The sequence below is a fragment of the Bombina bombina genome, chromosome 1, assembly GCF_027579735.1.
Source record: "Bombina bombina isolate aBomBom1 chromosome 1, aBomBom1.pri, whole genome shotgun sequence".
NCBI classification, from domain to species: Eukaryota; Metazoa; Chordata; class Amphibia; order Anura; family Bombinatoridae; genus Bombina; species Bombina bombina.
The window spans coordinates 38,916,617-38,939,215 of NC_069499.1; the positions used below are offsets into that span (position 1 = coordinate 38,916,617).

Genomic DNA, 22,599 nt, shown 5'->3' on the forward strand with positions numbered 1-22,599 from the left:
GCGAAAGAGCTTTATAGAAAAGGGGTCCTTCGAGTTTTGCAAGCTGCGCTGTTTGCCGGAAGTGTGCTTATGTACAGTATAAATAGATATCTTGATATGTGTATCGCGTCTCAGGATATTCCCACAGAGATAGTATTACATACCTGAGCTTCCATGCGAATTCTACGTTCCTCCTCTTCCTTTTTCTTCCTCATGTTCTCGTTCTCCTGTTTGGCTTCTGATAGCGCCTGAAGAAACTGATCGAAAATCCCAAAGAACTCGTCAGGCTGCATTTTGCTGGCCTCTTCCCCAAAGTGTTTTGTAGATTTCACAAACTAGAGGAACAAAACATCAGACATATAAAATCCTTTTCTACCTAATGGTGACATTAAATAATCCTGTGTGTGCTAGTGATGTCATATTTGTGTTATAATATCAGATACGCAAGTGCATGCTGGGTACTGGCTGTACAACTTCGCAGCTAACGAGCAGCAGGAAAACTAGGAAGCCAAATGTTCTTACAGAAAACAGAATCGGAAGAAGGTTTGAGCAGCGCTCTCTAATTGCTTTGTTCCCAGTTACCGCCACATGGTCGTCTATTAAAACCAAATGTGTGTTTTATGATTCTTTTTGTACATTGTTCACTCAAAACCACTTGAAAGAGACAGTAAAGTCATTGTTTGTGTGTGCATAGCTAATATATTCACAATTAAGCACTGTGCTGCAAAAGAGCTGCGTACAAATAAAGGTTTTAAAATCTACTCATTTTATTGGCACCTTGTACAAGGTTTAGCAAATAAAGAGAGATACTCCATGTTACTAATCTCTTTTGCTGGAGATTTTGCCTGCTGTAGTATATTTCATTTTAATTGCTCCTTTACATTAATGTGGTCATTTGCCATAGCTGCAAACTTGCAATTGTTCTCTCTTAGTATTAGGCTTTGTATATACAAACAGAGACAAGGAAACATTTGTGTTTATAGAATGATAGCATAAGGATGTCTGCTTTTGCTGCAAGCTCATCCCATTTTAATGGGTTGTGATTTTATTTTAAAGTGTACAAAAATAAATATAAAGGAGCAATTTCTAATACATTTTATACTCTGCAGCTGGTATAAGTCACTGGAAACACAATTGTACAGTACTCTGTCCCTTTAAGCAATACTAATGCAAACTGTTGCAGGGTCAATTATAAGTATGATGGAGACATTACAGCCTCTACTGGGGATAGTCCAACAATATTCTAACTTATTTTACAAAAAAGGCACAGTCTTGATTCATTTAATGGGAGAGGTATTTGAGTTTATTGTCCCTTTAGTAAAAGTCGCACACATGCTATGTAGATATTTCATTGCCCAAGCATTAAAAAAAAAAAAAAAAACCCTACAAATTTGCTTTTATCCTAGTGTCACACGACTTCTTGTTCTAGAACACTAAGCAATGCGTTTCATTTAGCTATTCAACTGTAAAAAATATGTCTAGTTATTTAGTAGCTGATCTGTATGTTCAGATAAACGCACACAGACCAAACATTACTGCAAATTTGTAATTTTGTAAGCGTGTTTCATAATTCCAAGATGTTAGATAATCTGGTACCAACATGTGGAGTTTGGATCGAGTTACAGAACAGGATACAAATTAAACACGTTATCAGGTCCTGTGTGCACTGTGTACTGATATTACAAATAAAAACATCAGCGGCATGAATTTCACACACACATATATATATATATACATACACACACACACACATATATATATATATATATATATATATATATATATATATATATATATATATATATATATATATATATATATATATATATATATATATATATATACAGGGAGTGCAGAATTATTAGGCAAGTTGTATTTTTGAGGATTAATTTTATTATTGAACAACAACCATGTTCTCAATGAACCCAAAAAACTCATTAATATCAAAGCTGAATAGTTTTGGAAGTAGTTTTTAGTTTACTTAACAAAAAAACAAATATATACCCATTTCAATTATTTATTTTTACCAGTGAAACCAATATAACATCTCAACAACATTCACAAATATACATTTCTGACATTCAAAAACAAAACAAAAACAAATCAGTGACCAATATAGCCACCTTTCTTTGCAAGGACACTCAAAAGCCTGCCATCCATGGATTCTGTCAGTGTTTTGATCTGTTCACCATCAACATTGCGTGCAGCAGCAACCACAGCCTCCCAGACACTGTTCAGAGAGGTGTACTGTTTTCCCACCTTGTAAATCTCACATTTGATGATGGACCACAGGTTCTCAATGGGGTTCAGATCAGGTGAACAAGGAGGCCATGTCATTAGATTTTCTTCTTTTATACCCTTTCTTGCCAGCCACGCTGTGGAGTACTTGGACGTGTGTGATGGAGCATTGTCCTGCATGAAAATCATGTTTTTCTTGAAGGATGCAGACTTCTTCCTGTACCACTGCTTGAAGAAGGTGCCTTCCAGAAACTGGCAGTAGGACTGGGAGTTGAGCTTGACTCCATCCTCAACCCGAAAAGGCCCCACAAGCTCATCTTTGATGATACCAGCCCAAACCAGTACTCCACCTCCCCCTTGCTGGCGTCTGAGTCGGACTGGAGCTCTCTGCCCTTTACCAATCCAGCCACGGGCCCATCCATCTGGCCCATCAAGACTCACTCTCATTTCATCAGTCCATAAAACCTTAGAAAAATCAGTCTTGAGATATTTCTTGGCCCAGTCTTGACGTTTCAGCTTGTGTGTCTTGTTCCGTGGTGGTCGTCTTTCAGCCTTTCTTACCTTGGCCATGTCTCTGAGTATTGCACACCTTGTGCTTTTGGGCACTCCAGTGATGTTGCAGCTCTGAAATATGGCCAAACTGGTGGCAAGTGGCATCTTGGCAGCTGCACGCTTGACTTTTCTCAGTTCATGGGCAGTTATTTTGCGCCTTGGTTTTTCCACACACTTCTTGCGACCCTGTTGACTATTTTGAATGAAACGCTTGATTGTTCGATGATCACGCTTCAGAAGCTTTGCAATTTTAAGAGTGCTGCATCCCTCTGCAAGATATCTCACTATTTTTTACTTTTCTGAGCCTGTCAAGTCCTTCTTTTGACCCATTTTGCCAAAGGAAAGGAAGTTGCCTAATAATTATGCACACCTGATATAGGGTGTTGATGTCATTAGACTACACCCCTTCTCATTACAGAGATGCACATCACCTAATATGCTTAATTGGTAGTAGGCTTTCAAGCCTATACAGCTTGGAGTAAGACAACATGCATAAAGAGGATGATGTGGTCAAAATACTCATTTGCCTAATAATTCTGCACTCCCTGTATATACACACACACTGACACACACACACATACATACATACACGTCTTTGCTCACAGAGAAACTCACCAATTCCTTAGATTCTGCTAGAAGCTCCTCCACATCAGAAAAGCTAAAGCCGGCTACGGTAATGAACTGGCTGACCACAGACACAAACTTGTCCCCTGGCAGTGTCGGCTGCGTCTTCTGATAATCCAGCTCCTAGCAAGGAGAGCGAGACATTTACTGACAGGGCATGTGCAAGCGCACAAATACATGAATCAACAAAAGTGTAGATCTGCCACAAAGTATCTTTAAAAAAAACTTTACTCAGTCACTAAAATGGCATGCACTGACGCACGCTAAAACTGCCAAGTGTAGTGTCATGCATGTGTTATGCGTGTGTCATGTGTGTGTTTGTGTGTGTGGCGTGTATGAAAGATTTAGTCTGCAGGTATCTGCGGCCATAAAGTTAGTATAAAGTGCATTGCTTTGCAGTGGTTATCTGATAAAGGCAATTAGGGACATATATGTAGCAGGGTTAGCTTTGAGAGGTCAGCAGGAGGATTTTTATAAGAAAAAGAAATTCCACAATGTTCAGAGCTGAATTACATGAAAAGAGACAAAATAAATAATGCAAGTATATTGCAAAGTTATTTCATTACACAGAACTAAACACTTTATATAATGTGCATAAATAAAAGGAGAAATAAAGAGAGAGAAGCGCTCAACCTGGGAACGAACAATAGCATAATAGATTGCTCTACGGCTAGTTACCACCCTAGAAGCAGCCTCTTTTTGTTCAACATGTGCCTTTCACAGAGAAGAACTTTCCTGAAGCATATCAGTCTGATCCTGACTTCACAGTACAGTCCAGCCCCGAAATACCAGGCAATCCCTCTCTGAACAAAGGAAACAGCAAAACCCCAGACGTACGTTTCGGCCTATTGTGGGCCTCGTCAGTGAGGTGCAGCCATATCCCTCTAGGCACACTGAGCAACGGGTCCACGTCTGGATTCCCGCATCACACTTAGGGAGACTTCCCTAAGTGTCATAATTTGCATAAATAAAAAGAGAGAAGCGCTCAACCTGGGAACGAACAATAGTATAATAGCTTGTTCTATGGCTAGTTACCACCCTAGAAGCAGCCTCTTTTTGCTCAATATGTGCCTTTTACAGAGAAGAACTTTCCTGTAGCATATCAGTCTGATCCTGACTTCACAGTACAGTCCAGCCCCAAAATACCAGGCAATCCCTCTCTGAACAAGGAAAACGGCAAAACCCCAGACGTACGTTTCGGCCTAGTGTGGGCCTCGTCAGTGAGGTGCAGCCATATCCCTCTAGGCACACTGAGCAACGGGTCCACGTCTGGATTCCCGCATCACACTTAGGGAGACTTCCCAAAATGCACTTTATATAAGGTGTTTACTGTCCATATAAAATGTAAAGAAACAAAATATACATTTATTATTTTTATACCATTTTCCTGCAATTTAACTCTTGAAACTGTGGGGTTTTCAATTGTGAGAATTACAAATGCACACTGCAGACATCACAAGCCCAGCCCTGCTACATAACTCTCCCTAATTGGACTCAGGAAGGGTTATAAGATAAGACATTTTTTGTCAGAGCAAACAATAGGCCAATGTCGTCTTACATGGTTAATATTTTTTTTGCAAGATAACAGAAAGCCTTGTAATTAAAGGGGCATGATTTTTTTTTTTTTCATGATTCAGATAAAGAACACGCTTTTTATCATCTTTGCTATTTACTTCTATTATCAAATTTGCTTTGTTCTCTTGGTATTGTTTGTTGAAGAAACAGGAGAGCCAATGAAGAGATGCATATAGGTGCAGTCACCAATTAGCAGCTAGCTCCCAGTAATGCATTGCTGCTTCTCATCCTACCTAGATATGCTTTTCAACAACGTATACGAGGAGAACAAAGCAAATTAGACAATAGAAGCAAACTGGAAAGTTGTTTAAAATTACTCTCCCTATCTGAATCAGAAAATAATATTTAGGGCATCATTAAAGTTATGTTAAGTTCCTTTAAAGACTTTTTAATGTCCTCAATTGATTTTAAATTACTTGTGGAGTCTAAAATACTAGAAGGTTTATGTACAAATCAGTAATTTGTAGCCGAAAAACGCATCTTTCTGCATCTGGCATAAGCGCTATATGTGCCTCTGAAACTGTCATATAGGGCTGCATCTGGCATAAGCGCTATATGTGCCTCTGAAACTGTCATATAGGGCTGCATCTGGCATAAGCGCTATATGTGCCTCTGAAACTGTCATATAGGGCTGCATCTGGCATAAGCGCTATATGTGCCTCTGAAACTGTCATATAGGGCTGCATCTGGCATAAGCGCTATATGTGCCTCTGAAACTGTCATATAGGGCTGCATCTGGCATAAGCGCTATATGTGCCTCTGAAACTGTCATATAGGGCTGCATCTGGCATAAGCGCTATATGTGCCTCTGAAACTGTCATATAGGGCTGCATCTGGCATAAGCGCTATATGTGCCTCTGAAACTGTCATATAGGGCTGCATCTGGCATAAGCGCTATATGTGCCTCTGAAACTGTCATATAGGGCTGCATCTGGCATAAGCGCTATATGTGCCTCTGAAACTGTCATATAGGGCTGCAGCTAGGCACTAATTAGCATTGCAGTCTGTTAATCCAACTAGCGAGTCTTTTGTAATTAGTGAAGCATTTAATGCAATCCAGACCGTGACGTCATCAGTGGGCGGAGCTTGGCAGCCATTTCAAAGTGACCAGAAATATTTTAAAATAACTTTTTTACTGTTCCTGCTGCACGATATAGAAAAAGTGCAGGAGGCTATTTGCAACTTAATCTAAGGTAGAGCTGCAACAACTAATCGTCATAATCGATAATAATCGATTATGAAAATAGTTGTCAACGAATCTCGTAATCGATTAATTGATTAGTTGGTTTGCAATTAGTTGGTCTGTGCACAACACCAGCTGCTTCACTCTAATGAGCCCCTGCATATGGCATTGTGTTTTATGGTTATGTCCTTAGCCTAAAGGACATCTACAGACGTCTACTTTTCACTTTTTCAGGACAGTATACGTTTACAACTACCCCTGGCTTATGTGCAACCCAGATATAATAGTCATCATTTGGATTGTTTATATTAAATCTGGTGATTTGGAACTATGCTTTTCATGATATAGTGCTGAGCTTGTTATCTACACCTAGCCCCTAGATTGATGGGAGTTATTTAAATTGATGTGCACTATTATCTGTTTGCACAATTATTAGTGTATTGATTGCTATTGCTGATTATATGTACTGTATAAATAAATGTGTAAGGCTTTGTCCTGTTATTGATATACAGTCCTTAGTGCTTCTGATTTTGTTTTTTTATTGTTTTTTTTTATATTTTTAATAAATTGTGATAATATGTACCAGATTCAACCTTTATAAGTATATATTCGTTATTTTTAGAGCGGACTAGATATTTCCCCTAACCTTATAGCTGGTTATTTACCATTGCATATAGATATTCAAGATATTTTTATGTTAGAATGAAGTCAAGGGTTACTTTATTGAGAGGCCCCTTGCCAAGGTAGAAAACACTTAGCATTGATGAAGAGCTAACAAAGATAAATATCCCAGTTTGGTGAAATTGGCAAAACCCTACTTATACACCTCAACAGCCTTTTCTCTGCAGCAGGAAATATAGCTGCAAACAGAGAACCAGCCTTAGCTAGAAGCATGTGGACATATTGAGATTTTTGCATTTCAATGCAAAGTTTCTGAAAGAGTGAGTAACAGAATGTTATTAACAGTGATAGTCTAACTCTTTCTAGTTCTACCTCTTTTCAAACAGTTTGTGGTTTTGTATAATTATAAAACTGTGCTCTGCTGCTTAAAAATTGAAGAAACAGTTGTGTTAATGTAAAGTTTTAGTCTGAAGTTTATATTTGTATGATCTCTTTTTATCCGATTAGTCGATTAATCGAAAAAATAATCGGCCGATTAATCGATTATGAAAAACAGAATTTATGTTTACCTGATAAATTACTTTCTCCAACGGTGTGTCCGGTCCACGGCGTCATCCTTACTTGTGGGATATTCTCTTCCCCAACAGGAAATGGCAAAGAGCCCAGCAAAGCTGGTCACATGATCCCTCCTAGGCTCCGCCTACCCCAGTCATTCGACCGACGTTAAGGAGGAATATTTGCATAGGAGAAACCATATGGTACCGTGGTGACTGTAGTTAAAGAAAATAAATTATCAGACCTGATTAAAAAAAAACCAGGGCGGGCCGTGGACCGGACACACCGTTGGAGAAAGTAATTTATCAGGTAAACATAAATTCTGTTTTCTCCAACATAGGTGTGTCCGGTCCACGGCGTCATCCTTACTTGTGGGAACCAATACCAAAGCTTTAGGACACGGATGAAGGGAGGGAGCAAATCAGGTCACCTAAATGGAAGGCACCACGGTTTGCAAAACCTTTCTCCCAAAAATAGCCTCAGAAGAAGCAAAAGTATCAAACTTGTAAAATTTGGTAAAAGTGTGCAGTGAAGACCAAGTCGCTGCCCTACATATCTGATCAATAGAAGCCTCGTTCTTGAAGGCCCATGTGGAAGCCACAGCCCTAGTGGAATGAGCTGTGATTCTTTCGGGAGGCTGCCGTCCGGCAGTCTCGTAAGCCAATCTGATGATGCTTTTAATCCAAAAAGAGAGAGAGGTAGAAGTTGCTTTTTGACCTCTCCTTTTACCGGAATAAACAACAAACAAGGAAGATGTTTGTCTAAAATCCTTTGTAGCTTCTAAATAGAATTTTAGAGCGCGAACAACATCCAAATTGTGCAACAAACGTTCCTTCTTTGAAACTGGTTTCGGACACAGAGAAGGTACGATAATCTCCTGGTTAATGTTTTTGTTAGAAACAACTTTTGGAAGAAAACCAGGTTTAGTACGTAAAACCACCTTATCTGCATGGAACACCAGATAAGGAGGAGAACACTGCAGAGCAGATAATTCTGAAACTCTTCTAGCAGAAGAAATTGCAACTAAAAACAAAACTTTCCAAGATAATAACTTAATATCAACGGAATGTAAGGGTTCAAACGGAACCCCCTGAAGAACTGAAAGAACTAAATTGAGACTCCAAGGAGGAGTCAAAGGTTTGTAAACAGGCTTAATTCTAACCAGAGCCTGAACAAAGGCTTGAACATCTGGCACAGCTGCCAGCTTTTTGTGAAGTAACACAGACAAGGCAGAAATCTGTCCCTTCAGGGAACTTGCAGATAATCCTTTTTCCAATCCTTCTTGAAGGAAGGATAGAATCTTAGGAATCTTAACCTTGTCCCAAGGGAATCCTTTAGATTCACACCAACAGATATATTTTTTCCAAATTTTGTGGTAAATCTTTCTAGTTACAGGCTTTCTGGCCTGAACAAGAGTATCGATAACAGAATCTGAGAACCCTCGCTTCGATAAGATCAAGCGTTCAATCTCCAAGCAGTCAGCTGGAGTGAAACCAGGTTCGGATGTTCGAACGGACCCTGAACAAGAAGGTCTCGTCTCAAAGGTAGCTTCCAAGGTGGAGCCGATGACATATTCACCAGATCTGCATACCAAGTCCTGCGTGGCCACGCAGGAGCTATCAAGATCACCGACGCCCTCTCCTGATTGATCCTGGCTACCAGCCTGGGGATGAGAGGAAACGGCGGGAACACATAAGCTAGTTTGAAGGTCCAAGGTGCTACTAGTGCATCCACTAGAGCTGCCTTGGGATCCCTGGATCTGGACCCGTAGCAAGGAACTTTGAAGTTCTGACGAGAGGCCATCAGATCCATGTCTGGAATGCCCCACAGCTGAGTGACTTGGGCAAAGATTTCCGGATGGAGTTCCCACTCCCCCGGATGCAATGTCTGACGACTCAGAAAATCCGCTTCCCAATTTTCCACTCCTGGGATGTGGATAGCGGACAGGTGGCAGGAGTGAGACTCCGCCCATAGAATGATTTTGGTCACTTCTTCCATCGCTAGGGAACTCCTTGTTCCCCCCTGATGGTTGATGTACGCAACAGTTGTCATGTTGTCTGATTGAAACCGTATGAACTTGGCCCTCGCTAGCTGAGGCCAAGCCTTGAGAGCATTGAATATCGCTCTCAGTTCCAGAATATTTATCGGTAGAAGAGATTCTTCCCGAGACCAAAGACCCTGAGCTTTCAGGGATCCCCAGACCGCGCCCCAGCCCATCAGACTGGCGTCGGTCGTGACAATGACCCACTCTGGTCTGCGGAATGTCATCCCTTGTGACAGGTTGTCCAGGGACAGCCACCAACGGAGTGAGTCTCTGGTCCTCTGATTTACTTGTATCTTCGGAGACAAGTCTGTATAATCCCCATTCCACTGACTGAGCATGCACAGTTGTAATGGTCTTAGATGAATGCGCGCAAAAGGAACTATGTCCATTGCCGCTACCATCAACCCGATCACTTCCATGCACTGAGCTATGGAAGGAAGAGGAACGGAATGAAGTATCCGACAAGAGTCTAGAAGCTTTGTTTTTCTGGCCTCTGTCAGAAATATCCTCATTTCTAAGGAGTCTATTATTGTTCCCAAGAAGGGAACCCTTGTTGACGGAGATAGAGAACTCTTTTCCACGTTCACTTTCCATCCGTGAGATCTGAGAAAGGCCAGGACTATGTCCGTGTGAGCCTTTGCTTGAGGAAGGGACGACGCTTGAATCAGAATGTCGTCCAAGTAAGGTACTACAGCAATGCCCCTTGGTCTTAGCACAGCTAGAAGGGACCCTAGTACCTTTGTGAAAATCCTTGGAGCAGTGGCTAATCCGAAAGGAAGCGCCACGAACTGGTAATGCTTGTCCAGGAATGCGAACCTTAGGAACCGATGATGTTCCTTGTGGATAGGAATATGTAGATACGCATCCTTTAAATCCACCGTGGTCATGAATTGACCTTCCTGGATGGAAGGAAGAATAGTTCGAATGGTTTCCATCTTGAACGATGGAACCTTGAGAAACTTGTTTAAGATCTTGAGATCTAAGATTGGTCTGAACGTTCCCTCTTTTTTGGGAACTATGAACAGATTGGAGTAGAACCCCATCCCTTGTTCTCTTAATGGAACAGGATGAATCACTCCCATTTTTAACAGGTCTTCTACACAATGTAAGAATGCCTGTCTTTTTATGTGGTCTGAAGACAACTGAGACCTGTGGAACCTCCCCCTTGGGGGAAGCCCCTTGAATTCCAGAAGATAACCTTGGGAGACTATTTCTAGCGCCCAAGGATCCAGAACATCTCTTGCCCAAGCCTGAGCGAAGAGAGAGAGTCTGCCCCCCACCAGATCCGGTCCCGGATCGGGGGCCAACATTTCATGCTGTCTTGGTAGCAGTGGCAGGTTTCTTGGCCTGCTTTCCCTTGTTCCAGCCTTGCATTGGTCTCCAAGCTGGCTTGGCTTGAGAAGTATTACCCTCTTGCTTAGAGGACGTAGCACTTTGGGCTGGTCCGTTTCTACGAAAGGGACGAAAATTAGGTTTATTTTTTGCCTTGAAAGGCCGATCCTGAGGAAGGGCGTGGCCCTTACCCCCAGTGATATCAGAGATAATCTCTTTCAAGTCAGGGCCAAACAGCGTTTTCCCCTTGAAAGGAATGTTAAGTAGCTTGTTCTTGGAAGACGCATCAGCCGACCAAGATTTCAACCAAAGCGCTCTGCGCGCCACAATAGCAAACCCAGAATTCTTAGCCGCTAACCTAGCCAATTGCAAAGTGGCGTCTAGGGTAAAAGAATTAGCCAATTTGAGAGCATTGATTCTGTCCATAATCTCCTCATAAGGAGGAGAATCACTATCGACCGCCTTTATCAGCTCATCGAACCAGAAACATGCGGCTGTAGCGACAGGGACAACGCATGAAATTGGTTGTAGAAGGTAACCCTGCTGAACAAACATCTTTTTAAGCAAACCTTCTAATTTTTTATCCATAGGATCTTTGAAAGCACAACTATCCTCTATGGGTATAGTGGTGCGTTTGTTTAAAGTGGAAACCGCTCCCTCGACCTTGGGGACTGTCTGCCATAAGTCCTTTCTGGGGTCGACCATAGGAAACAATTTTTTAAATATGGGGGGAGGGACGAAAGGAATACCGGGCCTTTCCCATTCTTTATTAACAATGTCCGCCACCCGCTTGGGTATAGGAAAAGCTTCTGGGAGCCCCGGCACCTCTAGGAACTTGTCCATTTTACATAGTTTCTCTGGGATGACCAACTTGTCACAATCATCCAGAGTGGATAATACCTCCTTAAGCAGAATGCGGAGATGTTCCAACTTAAATTTAAATGTAATCACATCAGGTTCAGCATGTTGAGAAATGTTCCCTGAATCAGTAATTTCTCCCTCAGACAAAACCTCCCTGGCCCCATCAGACTGGGTTAGGGGCCCTTCAGAAACATTATTATCAGCGTCGTCATGCTCTTCAGTATCTAAAACAGAGCAGTCGCGCTTACGCTGATAAGTGTTCATTTTGGCTAAAATGTTTTTGACAGAATTATCCATTACAGCCGTTAATTGTTGCATAGTAAGGAGTATTGGCGCGCTAGATGTACTAGGGGCCTCCTGAGTGGGCAAGACTCGTGTAGACGAAGGAGGGAATGATGCAGTACCATGCTTACTCCCCTCACTTGAGGAATCATCTTGGGCATCATTGTCATTGTCACATAAATCACATTTATTTAAATGAATAGGAATTCTGGCTTCCCCACATTCAGAACACAGTCTATCTGGTAGTTCAGACATGTTAAACAGGCATAAACTTGATAACAAAGTACAAAAAACGTTTTAAAATAAAACCGTTACTGTCACTTTAAATTTTAAACTGAACACACTTTATTACTGCAATTGCGAAAAAACATGAAGGAATTGTTCAAAATTCACCAAATTTTCACCACAGTGTCTTAAAGCCTTAAAAGTATTGCACACCAAATTTGGAAGCTTTAACCCTTAAAATAACGGAACCGGAGCCGTTTTGAACTTTAACCCCTTTACAGTCCCTGGTATCTGCTTTGCTGAGACCCAACCAAGCCCAAAGGGGAATACGATACCAAATGACGCCTTCAGAAAGTCTTTTCTAAGTATCAGAGCTCCTCTCACATGCGACTGCATGCCATGCCTCTCAAAAACAAGTGCGCAACACCGGCGCGAAAATGAGGCTCTGCCTATGCTTTGGGAAAGCCCCTAAAGAATAAGGTGTCTAAAACAGTGCCTGCCGATATTATTATATCAAAATACCCAAATAAAATGATTCCTCAAGGCTAAATATGTGTTAATAATGAATCGATTTAGCCCAGAAAAAGTCTACAGTCTTAATAAGCCCTTGTGAAGCCCTTATTTACGATCGTAATAAACATGGCTTACCGGATCCCATAGGGAAAATGACAGCTTCCAGCATTACATCGTCTTGTTAGAATGTGTCATACCTCAAGCAGCAAGAGACTGCTCACTGTTCCCCCAACTGAAGTTAATTGCTCTCAACAGTCCTGTGTGGAACAGCCATGGATTTTAGTGACGGTTGCTAAAATCATTTTCCTCATACAAACAGAAATCTTCATCTCTTTTCTGTTTCTGAGTAAATAGTACATACCAGCACTATTTCAAAATAACAAACTCTTGATTGAATAATAAAAACTACAGTTAAACACTAAAAAACTCTAAGCCATCTCCGTGGAGATGTTGCCTGTACAACGGCAAAGAGAATGACTAGGGTAGGCGGAGCCTAGGAGGGATCATGTGACCAGCTTTGCTGGGCTCTTTGCCATTTCCTGTTGGGGAAGAGAATATCCCACAAGTAAGGATGACGCCGTGGACCGGACACACCTATGTTGGAGAAATAATCGTTAGTTGCAGCCCTAATCTAAGGTAAAACTTTAAGATGACTAAGGTGTAGACTGTCCCTTTAACAACATTTATTTAATTGACCTATCAATGGGAGATCTAGTAGTGTTGCCCTCTGCACTACTGAGCAGAAAACAGACATCAGTAATCAGTGCTACACTTTGTTAATACACGGTTATATATCTTGCTAGCACACACAGTTACATGCATTTATACGAAAACTTATCTACTAATGTAATTGTAATCAAATGCTATTTATCATAAGTGTGTCCAATGTAAAGCGGCCCCCGCAAAATCCAAATATTAGTAACCAGTGCTTTACCTGAAAGTTTTTTAACCTGCTGAAAGCTTTGCATTGTGTTACATAACATGTTCAGTTAGAAACAGACTTACACTCTCCACAGATTTCAAGCCATTCCTTAAAGTGCTGATTTCTTTCTCCAGTTCTGTCATACTGAAACGAACAAGTGCAGAATAACGTCAGGAAATAACTGCAAGTTTACCCGAGAGCTCATGACATTGTTAATATCTAATTCTATGAACTGCAGATTGTCAGCTCTTTGGGCGAGCGTCATTTATATCTCAGATTCCTGGTTGTGAACAGAAAGAGGACTTCATTACTAGCTTTTCAGAAAGATTTTGTCTCATCTTCCAAGTTCATGTCCTGGTTGCCTAATCTCATCTCTTGGCTACAATTTAACCCCTTAAGGACCAGCGACGTACCCTGTATGTCGCTGGCCTTTTTTTGGGACTTGATTGTTTTATAGCGCGGTCTTGTCACCAGCGTTGAGACTGCTCTATTCCACAAAGCCTGCTGGAGGGAGGGCATTAATAGCGTGTTCTTGCTAGACTTGTGCTATTATGTCCTGAAAAAACCCTTAACGACCAGTGACATACAGGGTACATTGTGGTCATTAAGGGGGTAATTACACGGCAGTATGTGCACATGGGATTTCTACCTCGTGCCAGCTAGAGATGTGCACTGCATTTGGTACCAATATTATTATAAGGAGCAGCAACACCATTCATAGCTGCGGCCCCACCAGCTGTCAAAGCACAAGGTGCCTTTCAATAAGAAAAGCAGCAACAAGTAGAAGAAAATGCTCATTTCCCCCACAACAGCACCAGTACGAGCCTCAAACGTAATTTATCGCTTGTGATGACCTTTTTACGCTCTAGAGTCGCGCCTTGAAGTGCTTTATCAGGAAGGGAGTTCTTGCTTCTCTGTCACAACCAGGACCAACACTATTACCATTTTGCTGACCACTATCTATAAGCACCAGCCTGCCTACCTGCACCGATTATTTATTTAGGTTATGTAGTACTTTAGCACTTACTTCACTTTTGCAGCCCCAGGAATACTCTGCAGCTCTTCATGCAAATTTACAATTTTGGGATACTTCTTCTCCACCACAGTAATAAGATAGTGCAAAAGGGTGACGTTCCTGTAACAAAATACACATTGCTGAATAATCACAAACAAAACATAACAAAAGTCAGACTCTGGGATTTGGGTCCTACGGTTTTTGTTTCTCAAGCGCAACAGCCTAATTATCACTACTCTCCATGACATATCAATGTCCTGTATATATGCACTATATGTTAAAGGAACAGTAAACTAATACGTTACATAGTTCTGCACATTATCTTAGCGACAGCTTTGAAAATCAAAATATTTTAAAGATTTTAGCCTCCATGGCTCCTCTCCCGGCTCTTCTGATCAGGTCTAATAACCGGTTTAATCACAGCGCGCCCAATTGCGCTATTGAACTAAAGGTAGTTTGCTCCCACTCTGGTCTGGTAGTGAGCTACAGTTAGTTCAATAGTGCGATCGGGCGCACACTAAGACCTGATCAGAAGAGCCTGGAGAGGAAACGAGGTAAGTTTAACATTGGGGGCTAAAATCTCTCAAATCTATAGATTTTTAAAGCTGTCGCTAAGATAATGTTACATAGTTCTGAACTATGCAGAATCATGTAACATTTTTTAAGTTTACTGTCGCTTTAAGGTCTGATCTGATAGGAACTAGGAAACACAATGCTGATGAAGAAATATAATGTAGATTAATTATGGTTTGTGGTCTTATTAAAGGGACAGTAAACACCTTGAGATTTTTATATAAAAATGTTTATTCAAATGAAACATTGCAATATATTTGCATTACTTATTTTGCCCCCTTTTCATGTACTTTATCTCTGCAAATAGAGTAATTTCTTTTTCTCAGACCCTGAAATGCACCCTGCTGCTCACTTCTCAAGGATAACCCTGCTACATACATGTCCCTAATTGGCTTTAACTGATAAAAACTGCAAAACAATTCACTTTATACTAACTTTACAGCAGCGACTAGCCTTGTTGTCTGTATATACTAGACTGAGATATATATATATATGTATGTATATCTCAATCACATACTGTATATACATACACATATATACAGTACTGCACAAACATTTAAGCTAGTGTGAAAAATGCTGCAAAGTAAGAATACATTTAAATGTTAATAGTTTATCTTTTATCAATTAAAATGCAAAGTGAGTGAACAGAAGAAAAATCTAGATAAAATATTTGATATTTGACCACCCTTTGCCTTCAAAGCAGCATCAGTTCTTCTAGATACACTCGCACACAGGTTGTTAACTCAGCAGGACGATTGTTCCAAACATCTTGGAGAACTAACCCCAGTTGTTCAATGGATTGAGGCAACCTCAGTTGCTTCTGTCTCTTCATGAAATAACAGACAGACTTGATGATATCAGGGCTCTGTAGGGGCCACAATATCACTTCCAGGACTCCTTGCTCTTCTTTACACTGAAGATAGTTTTTTAATGAATTTGGCTCTATGTTTGAGGTCATTACCGTGCTGCAGAATAAATTAGGGCCAATCAGATGCCTCCCTGATGGTATTGCAGGCTGTATAAGTATCTGCCTGTACTTCTCAGCATTGAGGAGACCATACATTCTTACCAAATCTCCAATTCCATTTGCAGACATGCAGCCCCAAACATGCAAGGAACCTCCACCATGCTTCCCTGTTGCCTGCAGACGCTCATTCTTGTACCGCTCTCCAGCCCTTTTGCAAACAAACTTCTGCTACAGCCAATATCAATATCAAATCAGTCCACTGATCCTGCTGCCATTTTTCGGCTTCCCAGTTCCTGTGCTTTCATACATAGTGGAGTCGCTTGGCCTTGTTTACACATAGGAGGTACGGCTTTTTGGCCATAAAACACACTTTTACCAGGGTGCACCAGGGTCCCACTGGTTTCTGCCAATTCTGAGCTGATGACACTACAGGACATCTTCCGATTGTGAAGTGAAGTAAGCATGATGCGTCTCATCTGCTCCAGTACGATGCCGTTACCAACCACTGTGTATACGTTCCTCAATGTTGCCCTTTCTTTGTTCCTCTTCAGAAAATGTTGTGAGTGTCTTTAAATATACATATGTGTGAGTGTGTAAATACGTATGTGTGTTTGTGAGAGTGAATGTGTGTTTGTGAGTGTATGTGAGAGTGTATATGTGTTTGTGAGTGTATGTGAGAGTGTATATGTGTTTGTGAATGTGAGTGTACGTGCATATAAGTTAGTGAATATGTGTAAGTGTTGTTCATGTAGGAAGTGAACTCATTTACATAATTGTTACTTCTTAAAACTATTTCAGACGCTGAAAAAATCTCAGCAATCATGAGTGCCTGACACGTGCACATATTTATATATAAAATGTATCCTAGCTTATCTGTGAAAAATGAACTTCTGAGTTCCAATAAACACATTTATTCATCCAATGTCAACAATTCCCTCTTTGTATTTTACATCTAAGTATTTAAAGAGCACAATCTTTCATTTGCAGCACCTGACAACATCCAAATCTTTAAAAGGTTAAAAAAAAAAAGATGTAAGTGAGACATGGCTGAAAATCTATCAGTAAAAACTTTCTGCAACCGTTCATGAATATTGTTGTATTCTCACTTTCAAAACTAGCAGGAGAATAAGCAGTCTGGCTCCACAACCTCTACAGGATTAAAACTTGCAAGGACTTCCCTATTCATCAAACAGCTGAATGCTATCATGTTTCAGGCATTACCTCATACCAAGCTCCAGGGGTCCCTTTCAGACGAGCCCACGGGGTTGGAGGGGAAACTGGTATATATCTAACTCTGTATTCTGTATACAAAATCTCTCCCTTAGGCCACTGGCAACCAAATGCAAGTGCTTCCTAAAGGATATGGTAATTTATTATAGAATCTCTTCCTAAAAAAATGTTGCAGAGGAATTTCCTGTTTAGTACAAAAGCTTCAAAAGAAAGTCTTTTAACCCCTTGGCAGCAAGGCACTGCAGCTATATATGGCAGCCAAAGGGTTAATCACCTGGGGGAGGGACTCAGTATCACCCGAAGGCTAAGTCCGGTAAGGGGCAGAGGAAGGGTTAATACAAGATGCAGGTGTAAGACTTGCAGCATAACCAGAAGAGGTGTAATCCGCACTCTCTCGTGCGCATTGTTTCAGGACTTACTTGTCAATGCTGGATTTGGTATCTGCGATCTTATTTAAGCTGCCGATTTTAAACCCGTAAGCGTTGCCCCGCTGGCCTTTGTTCATGTAGTTTCCAAAGGCAAGAACGACCTCCAGCAGCTGCCTCATGCTCTTACTCTGCAGAACCTCTTTGGATGCGGAGCGGATTGCTGCACAGAAATGACAAATACATCAATAGATCATGAAGTACGTGAGCGGTATACCCAGATTCCTGGGGCAAAACATAGAAGTAAACTAAAGTTTTATTTTGTTTTAAGTAGTGCATGCGTTGTCTGAATCATTACTTTATCATGACAATTCCAATAAGGTATTTAAAGGGGCATGGTGCACTAGATTTTTCTTTGCAGAAAGGTTTTGTAGATGATCCATTTAAATAGCCCATCTGGGAGTGTTTTTTGTAACAATGTTTAGTTTTGCTTATTTTTTAAAAACATTGTGCTGATTTTCAGACTTCTAACCAAGCCCACAGTGTCAGATGTATACTGATGTCTACAGACTCCTGCTGGCTCCTGTTTATGCTATCAGTCTTGTCATATGTAGGGAAGGGAAGGGGGGTGTCTGCTGTTTCTATTTCCCCAGCCCCTTTCACTGGGTGTCCCAGCCTAACCTGCACTGCACTGATCTTAGCAACGTTAGCATGTTGCTGGGTCAGTAACGGCAGCAGAGGTAAAATAAGATTCAATCAAATTAATTCTACTTTTTGGTGTTCCTTTAAAATTGCTAGCCCACAAATGTCAGGGGACTATTTAAATGTTACTATCTTTTTGAATGAAAAAAGTTAAAGTTGCTCATTTTGATTTAGAAGCTAACAGGAAGGAAGTGCAACTGGGCCTTAAGGACTGATTATTCATTGGCTGAAAAGCAGAATTTCCCACTGATTTACCGGTAGAGACTTACACACTTCACATGCATAAAACCAATACATGCCTCTTCTCAGTATGTGTTGTTTTACAATAAACTAATATATTTTACAATGCAACACACAAAAAGCACAAAATCTTTTAATTGAGGCTTTATCAAAAGTTAAAGGGGCAGTAGACACCTTGAGATTTTGTATAAATAAATATTTTATTTAACAATGTATTTCATTATTTAATGCTGCCCCCTTTTCATGTAATTTAGCTCTGAAAGTAATTTCTACTTCTCAGAACAGGAAAAGCACCTGCTGACTTCTCAAGGCTAACCCTATTACATATCGTTCACTATCTAAACAGAATAATTTATACTAATACCATGACCAGCCTTATTGTCTGAGGACTAAAGCCCAGATTGGCTCCTCCAAATAAGGCAAATGGAGGGTGGAATTTGGCTACTGAAAATAATTGCACTAAAAATTAAGTTAATGTGTTTTAAAAACATTAAGACTTGGCTGATAACACAACAGGAATGTCTTGCAATTACAAGGTGTTTACTGTCCCTTTAAAGGGACATTAAACACTAAATATATTTTATAATAACAGCATTGAGTTTATTTCCTGCCTCTAGTCACGAGTGCCGTCATGTTAAAATCTAGCTTTCACTACATTCCAATGCAGATACCTGCAGAGTAACTTAGGCTCCAACATGGCCGCACCAATGATTAGAGGGAGGTGCATGAAATATATTTATTGTTTAGTATCCTTTTAAATACAAAATATCTAAGAGGTTCTATGTCAGAAGAACTGTAGAGCTTTAGAAAAAATGTAAATGTATTATTATGTTTAATAACCTTAAAAGGGCCACTCAACTGTAAAATGTTTGCTCACTTAAAGGGACATTAAACACAAATTTTTTCTTTCATGACTCAGATGTAGAATACCATTTTAAACAACTTTCTAATTTACTTCTATTATCTATTTTGCTTCATTCTCTTGATATTCTTTCCTGAAAAGCATATCTAGATAGGCTCAGTAGCTTCTGATTGGTGGCTGCACTTAGATGCCTCATATGATTGGCTCACCTATGTGTATTGCTATTTCTTTAACAAAAGATATCTAAAAAATGAAGCAAATTAGATAATAGAAGTAAATAGGAATGTTGTTTAATAACATAATTTATGTAAGAACTTACCTGATAAATTCATTTCTTTCATATTAGCAAGAGTCCATGAGCTAGTGACGTATGGGATATACATTCCTACCAGGAGGGGCAAAGTTTCCCAAACCTCAAAATGCCTATAAATACACCCCTCACCACACCCACAATTCAGTTTAACGAATAGCCAAGAAGTGGGGTGATAAAAAAGTGCGAAAGCATATAAAATAAGGAATTGGAATAATTGTGCTTTATACAAAATCATAACCACCACAAAAAAAGGGCGGGCCTCATGGACTCTTGCTAATATGAAAGAAATGAATTTATCAGGTAAGTTCTTACATAAATTATGTTTTCTTTCATGTAATTAGCAAGAGTCCATGAGCTAGTGACGTATGGGATAATGATTACCCAAGATGTGGATCTTTCCACACAAGAGTCACTAGAGAGGGAGGGATAAAATAAAGACAGCCAATTCCTGCTGAAAATAATCCACACCCAAAATAAAGTTTAATGAAAAACATAAGCAGAAGATTCAAACTGAAACCGCTGCCTGAAGTACTTTTCTACCAAAAACTGCTTCAGAAGAAGAAAATACATCAAAATGGTAGAATTTAGTAAAAGTATGCAAAGAGGACCAAGTTGCTGCTTTGCAAATCTGATCAACCGAAGCTTCATTCCTAAACGCCCAGGAAGTAGAAACTGACTTAGTAGAATGAGCTGTAATCCTCTGAGGCGGAGTTTTACCCGACTCAACATAGGCAAGATGAATTAAAGATTTCAACCAAGATGCCAAAGAAACGGCAGAAGCTTTCTGGCCTTTTCTAGAACCGGAAAAGATAACAAATAGACTAGAAGTCTTTCGAAAAGACTTAGTAGCTTCAACATAATATTTCAAAGCTCTAACAACATCCAAAGAATGCAACGATTTCTCCTTAGAATTCTTAGGATTAGGACATAATGAAGGAACCACAATTTCTCTACTAATGTTGTTGGAATTCACAACTTTAGGTAAAAATTCAAAAGAAGTTCGCAACACCGCCTTATCCTGATGAAAAATCAGAAAAGGAGACTCACAAGAAAGAGCAGATAATTCAGAAACTCTTCTGGCAGAAGAGATGGCCAAAAGGAACAAAACTTTCCAAGAAAGTAATTTAATGTCCAATGAATGCATAGGTTCAAACGGAGGAGCTTGAAGAGCCCCCAGAACCAAATTCAAACTCCAAGGAGGAGAAATTGACTTAATGACAGGTTTTATACAAACCAAAGCTTGTACAAAACAATGAATATCAGGAAGAATAGCAATCTTTCTGTGAAAAAGAACAGAAAGAGCAGAGATTTGTCCTTTCAAGGAACTTGCGGACAAACCCTTATCTAAACCATCCTGAAGAAATTGTAAAATTCTCGGTATCCTAAAAGAATGCCAAGAAAAATGATGAGAAAGACACCAAGAAATATAAGTCTTCCAGACTCTATAATATATCTCTCTAGATACAGATTTACGAGCCTGTAACATAGTATTAATCACAGAGTCAGAGAAACCTCTTTGACCAAGAATCAAGCGTTCAATCTCCATACCTTTAAATTTAAGGATTTCAGATCCTGATGGAAAAAAGGACCTTGTGACAGAAGGTCTGGTCTTAACGGAAGAGTCCACGGTTGGCAAGAGGCCATCCGGACAAGATCCGCATACCAAAACCTGTGAGGCCATGCCGGAGCTACCAGCAGAACAAACGAGCATTCCTTCAGAATCTTGGAGATTACTCTTGGAAGAAGAACTAGAGGCAGAAAGATATAGGCAGGATGATACTTCCAAGGAAGTGATAATGCATCCACTGCCTCCGCCTGAGGATCCCGGGATCTGGACAGATACCTGGGAAGTTTCTTGTTTAGATGAGACGCCATCAGATCTATTTCTGGAAGTTCCCACATTTGAACAATCTGAAGAAATACCTCTGGGTGAAGAGACCATTCGCCCGGATGCAACGTTTGGCGACTGAGATAATCCGCTTCCCAATTGTCTATACCTGGGATATGAACCGCAGAGATTAGACAGGAGCTGGATTCCGCCCAAACCAAAATTCGAGATACTTCTTTCATAGCCAGAGGACTGTGAGTCCCTCCTTGATGATTGATGTATGCCACAGTTGTGACATTGTCTGTCTGAAAACAAATGAACGATTCTCTCTTCAGAAGAGGCCAAAACTGAAGAGCTCTGAAAATTGCACGGAGTTCCAAAATATTGATCGGTAATCTCACCTCCTGAGATTCCCAAACTCCTTGTGCCGTCAGAGATCCCCACACAGCTCCCCAACCTGTGAGACTTGCATCTGTTGAAATTACAGTCCAGGTCGGAAGCACAAAAGAAGCCCCCTGAATTAAACAATGGTGATCTGTCCACCACGTTAGAGAGTGTCGAACAATCGGTTTTAAAGATATTAATTGAGATATCTTTGTGTAATCCTTGCACCATTGATTCAGCATACAGAGCTGAAGAGGTCGCATGTGAAAACGAGCAAAGGGGATCGCGTCCGATGCAGCAGTCATAAGACCTAGAATTTCCATGCATAAGGCTACCGAAGGGAATGATTGTGACTGAAGGTTTCGACAAGCTGAAATCAATTTTAGACGTCTCTTGTCTGTTAAAGACAGAGTCATGGACACTGAATCTATCTGGAAACCCAGAAAGGTTACCCTTGTCTGAGGAATCAATTAACTTTTTGGTAAATTGATCCTCCAACCATGATCTTGAAGAAACAACACAAGTCGATTTGTATGAGATTCTGCTAAATGTAAAGACTGAGCAAGTACCAAGATATCGTCCAAATAAGGAAATACCACAATACCCTGTTCTCT

At 40.4% G+C, this 22,599-nt stretch overlaps 1 protein-coding gene across 3 annotated transcripts in view; it reads right to left on the reverse strand.

Moving 5' to 3' along the window:
* Positions 1-22,599, reverse strand: part of DAAM1 (dishevelled associated activator of morphogenesis 1) — a 427,341-nt gene that overhangs the window by 9,824 nt on the left and 394,918 nt on the right. For all 3 annotated transcript variants that reach the window (XM_053697309.1, XM_053697307.1, XM_053697308.1), the window contains 5 exons: positions 17,711-17,879; positions 14,534-14,641; positions 13,590-13,650; positions 3,385-3,516; positions 144-314 (listed from right to left, as the gene is read on the reverse strand). In XM_053697309.1, coding sequence (XP_053553284.1) covers positions 144-314; positions 3,385-3,516; positions 13,590-13,650; positions 14,534-14,641; positions 17,711-17,879 — 641 coding nt within the window. The remainder of the gene's footprint in view (positions 1-143; positions 315-3,384; positions 3,517-13,589; positions 13,651-14,533; positions 14,642-17,710; positions 17,880-22,599) is intronic.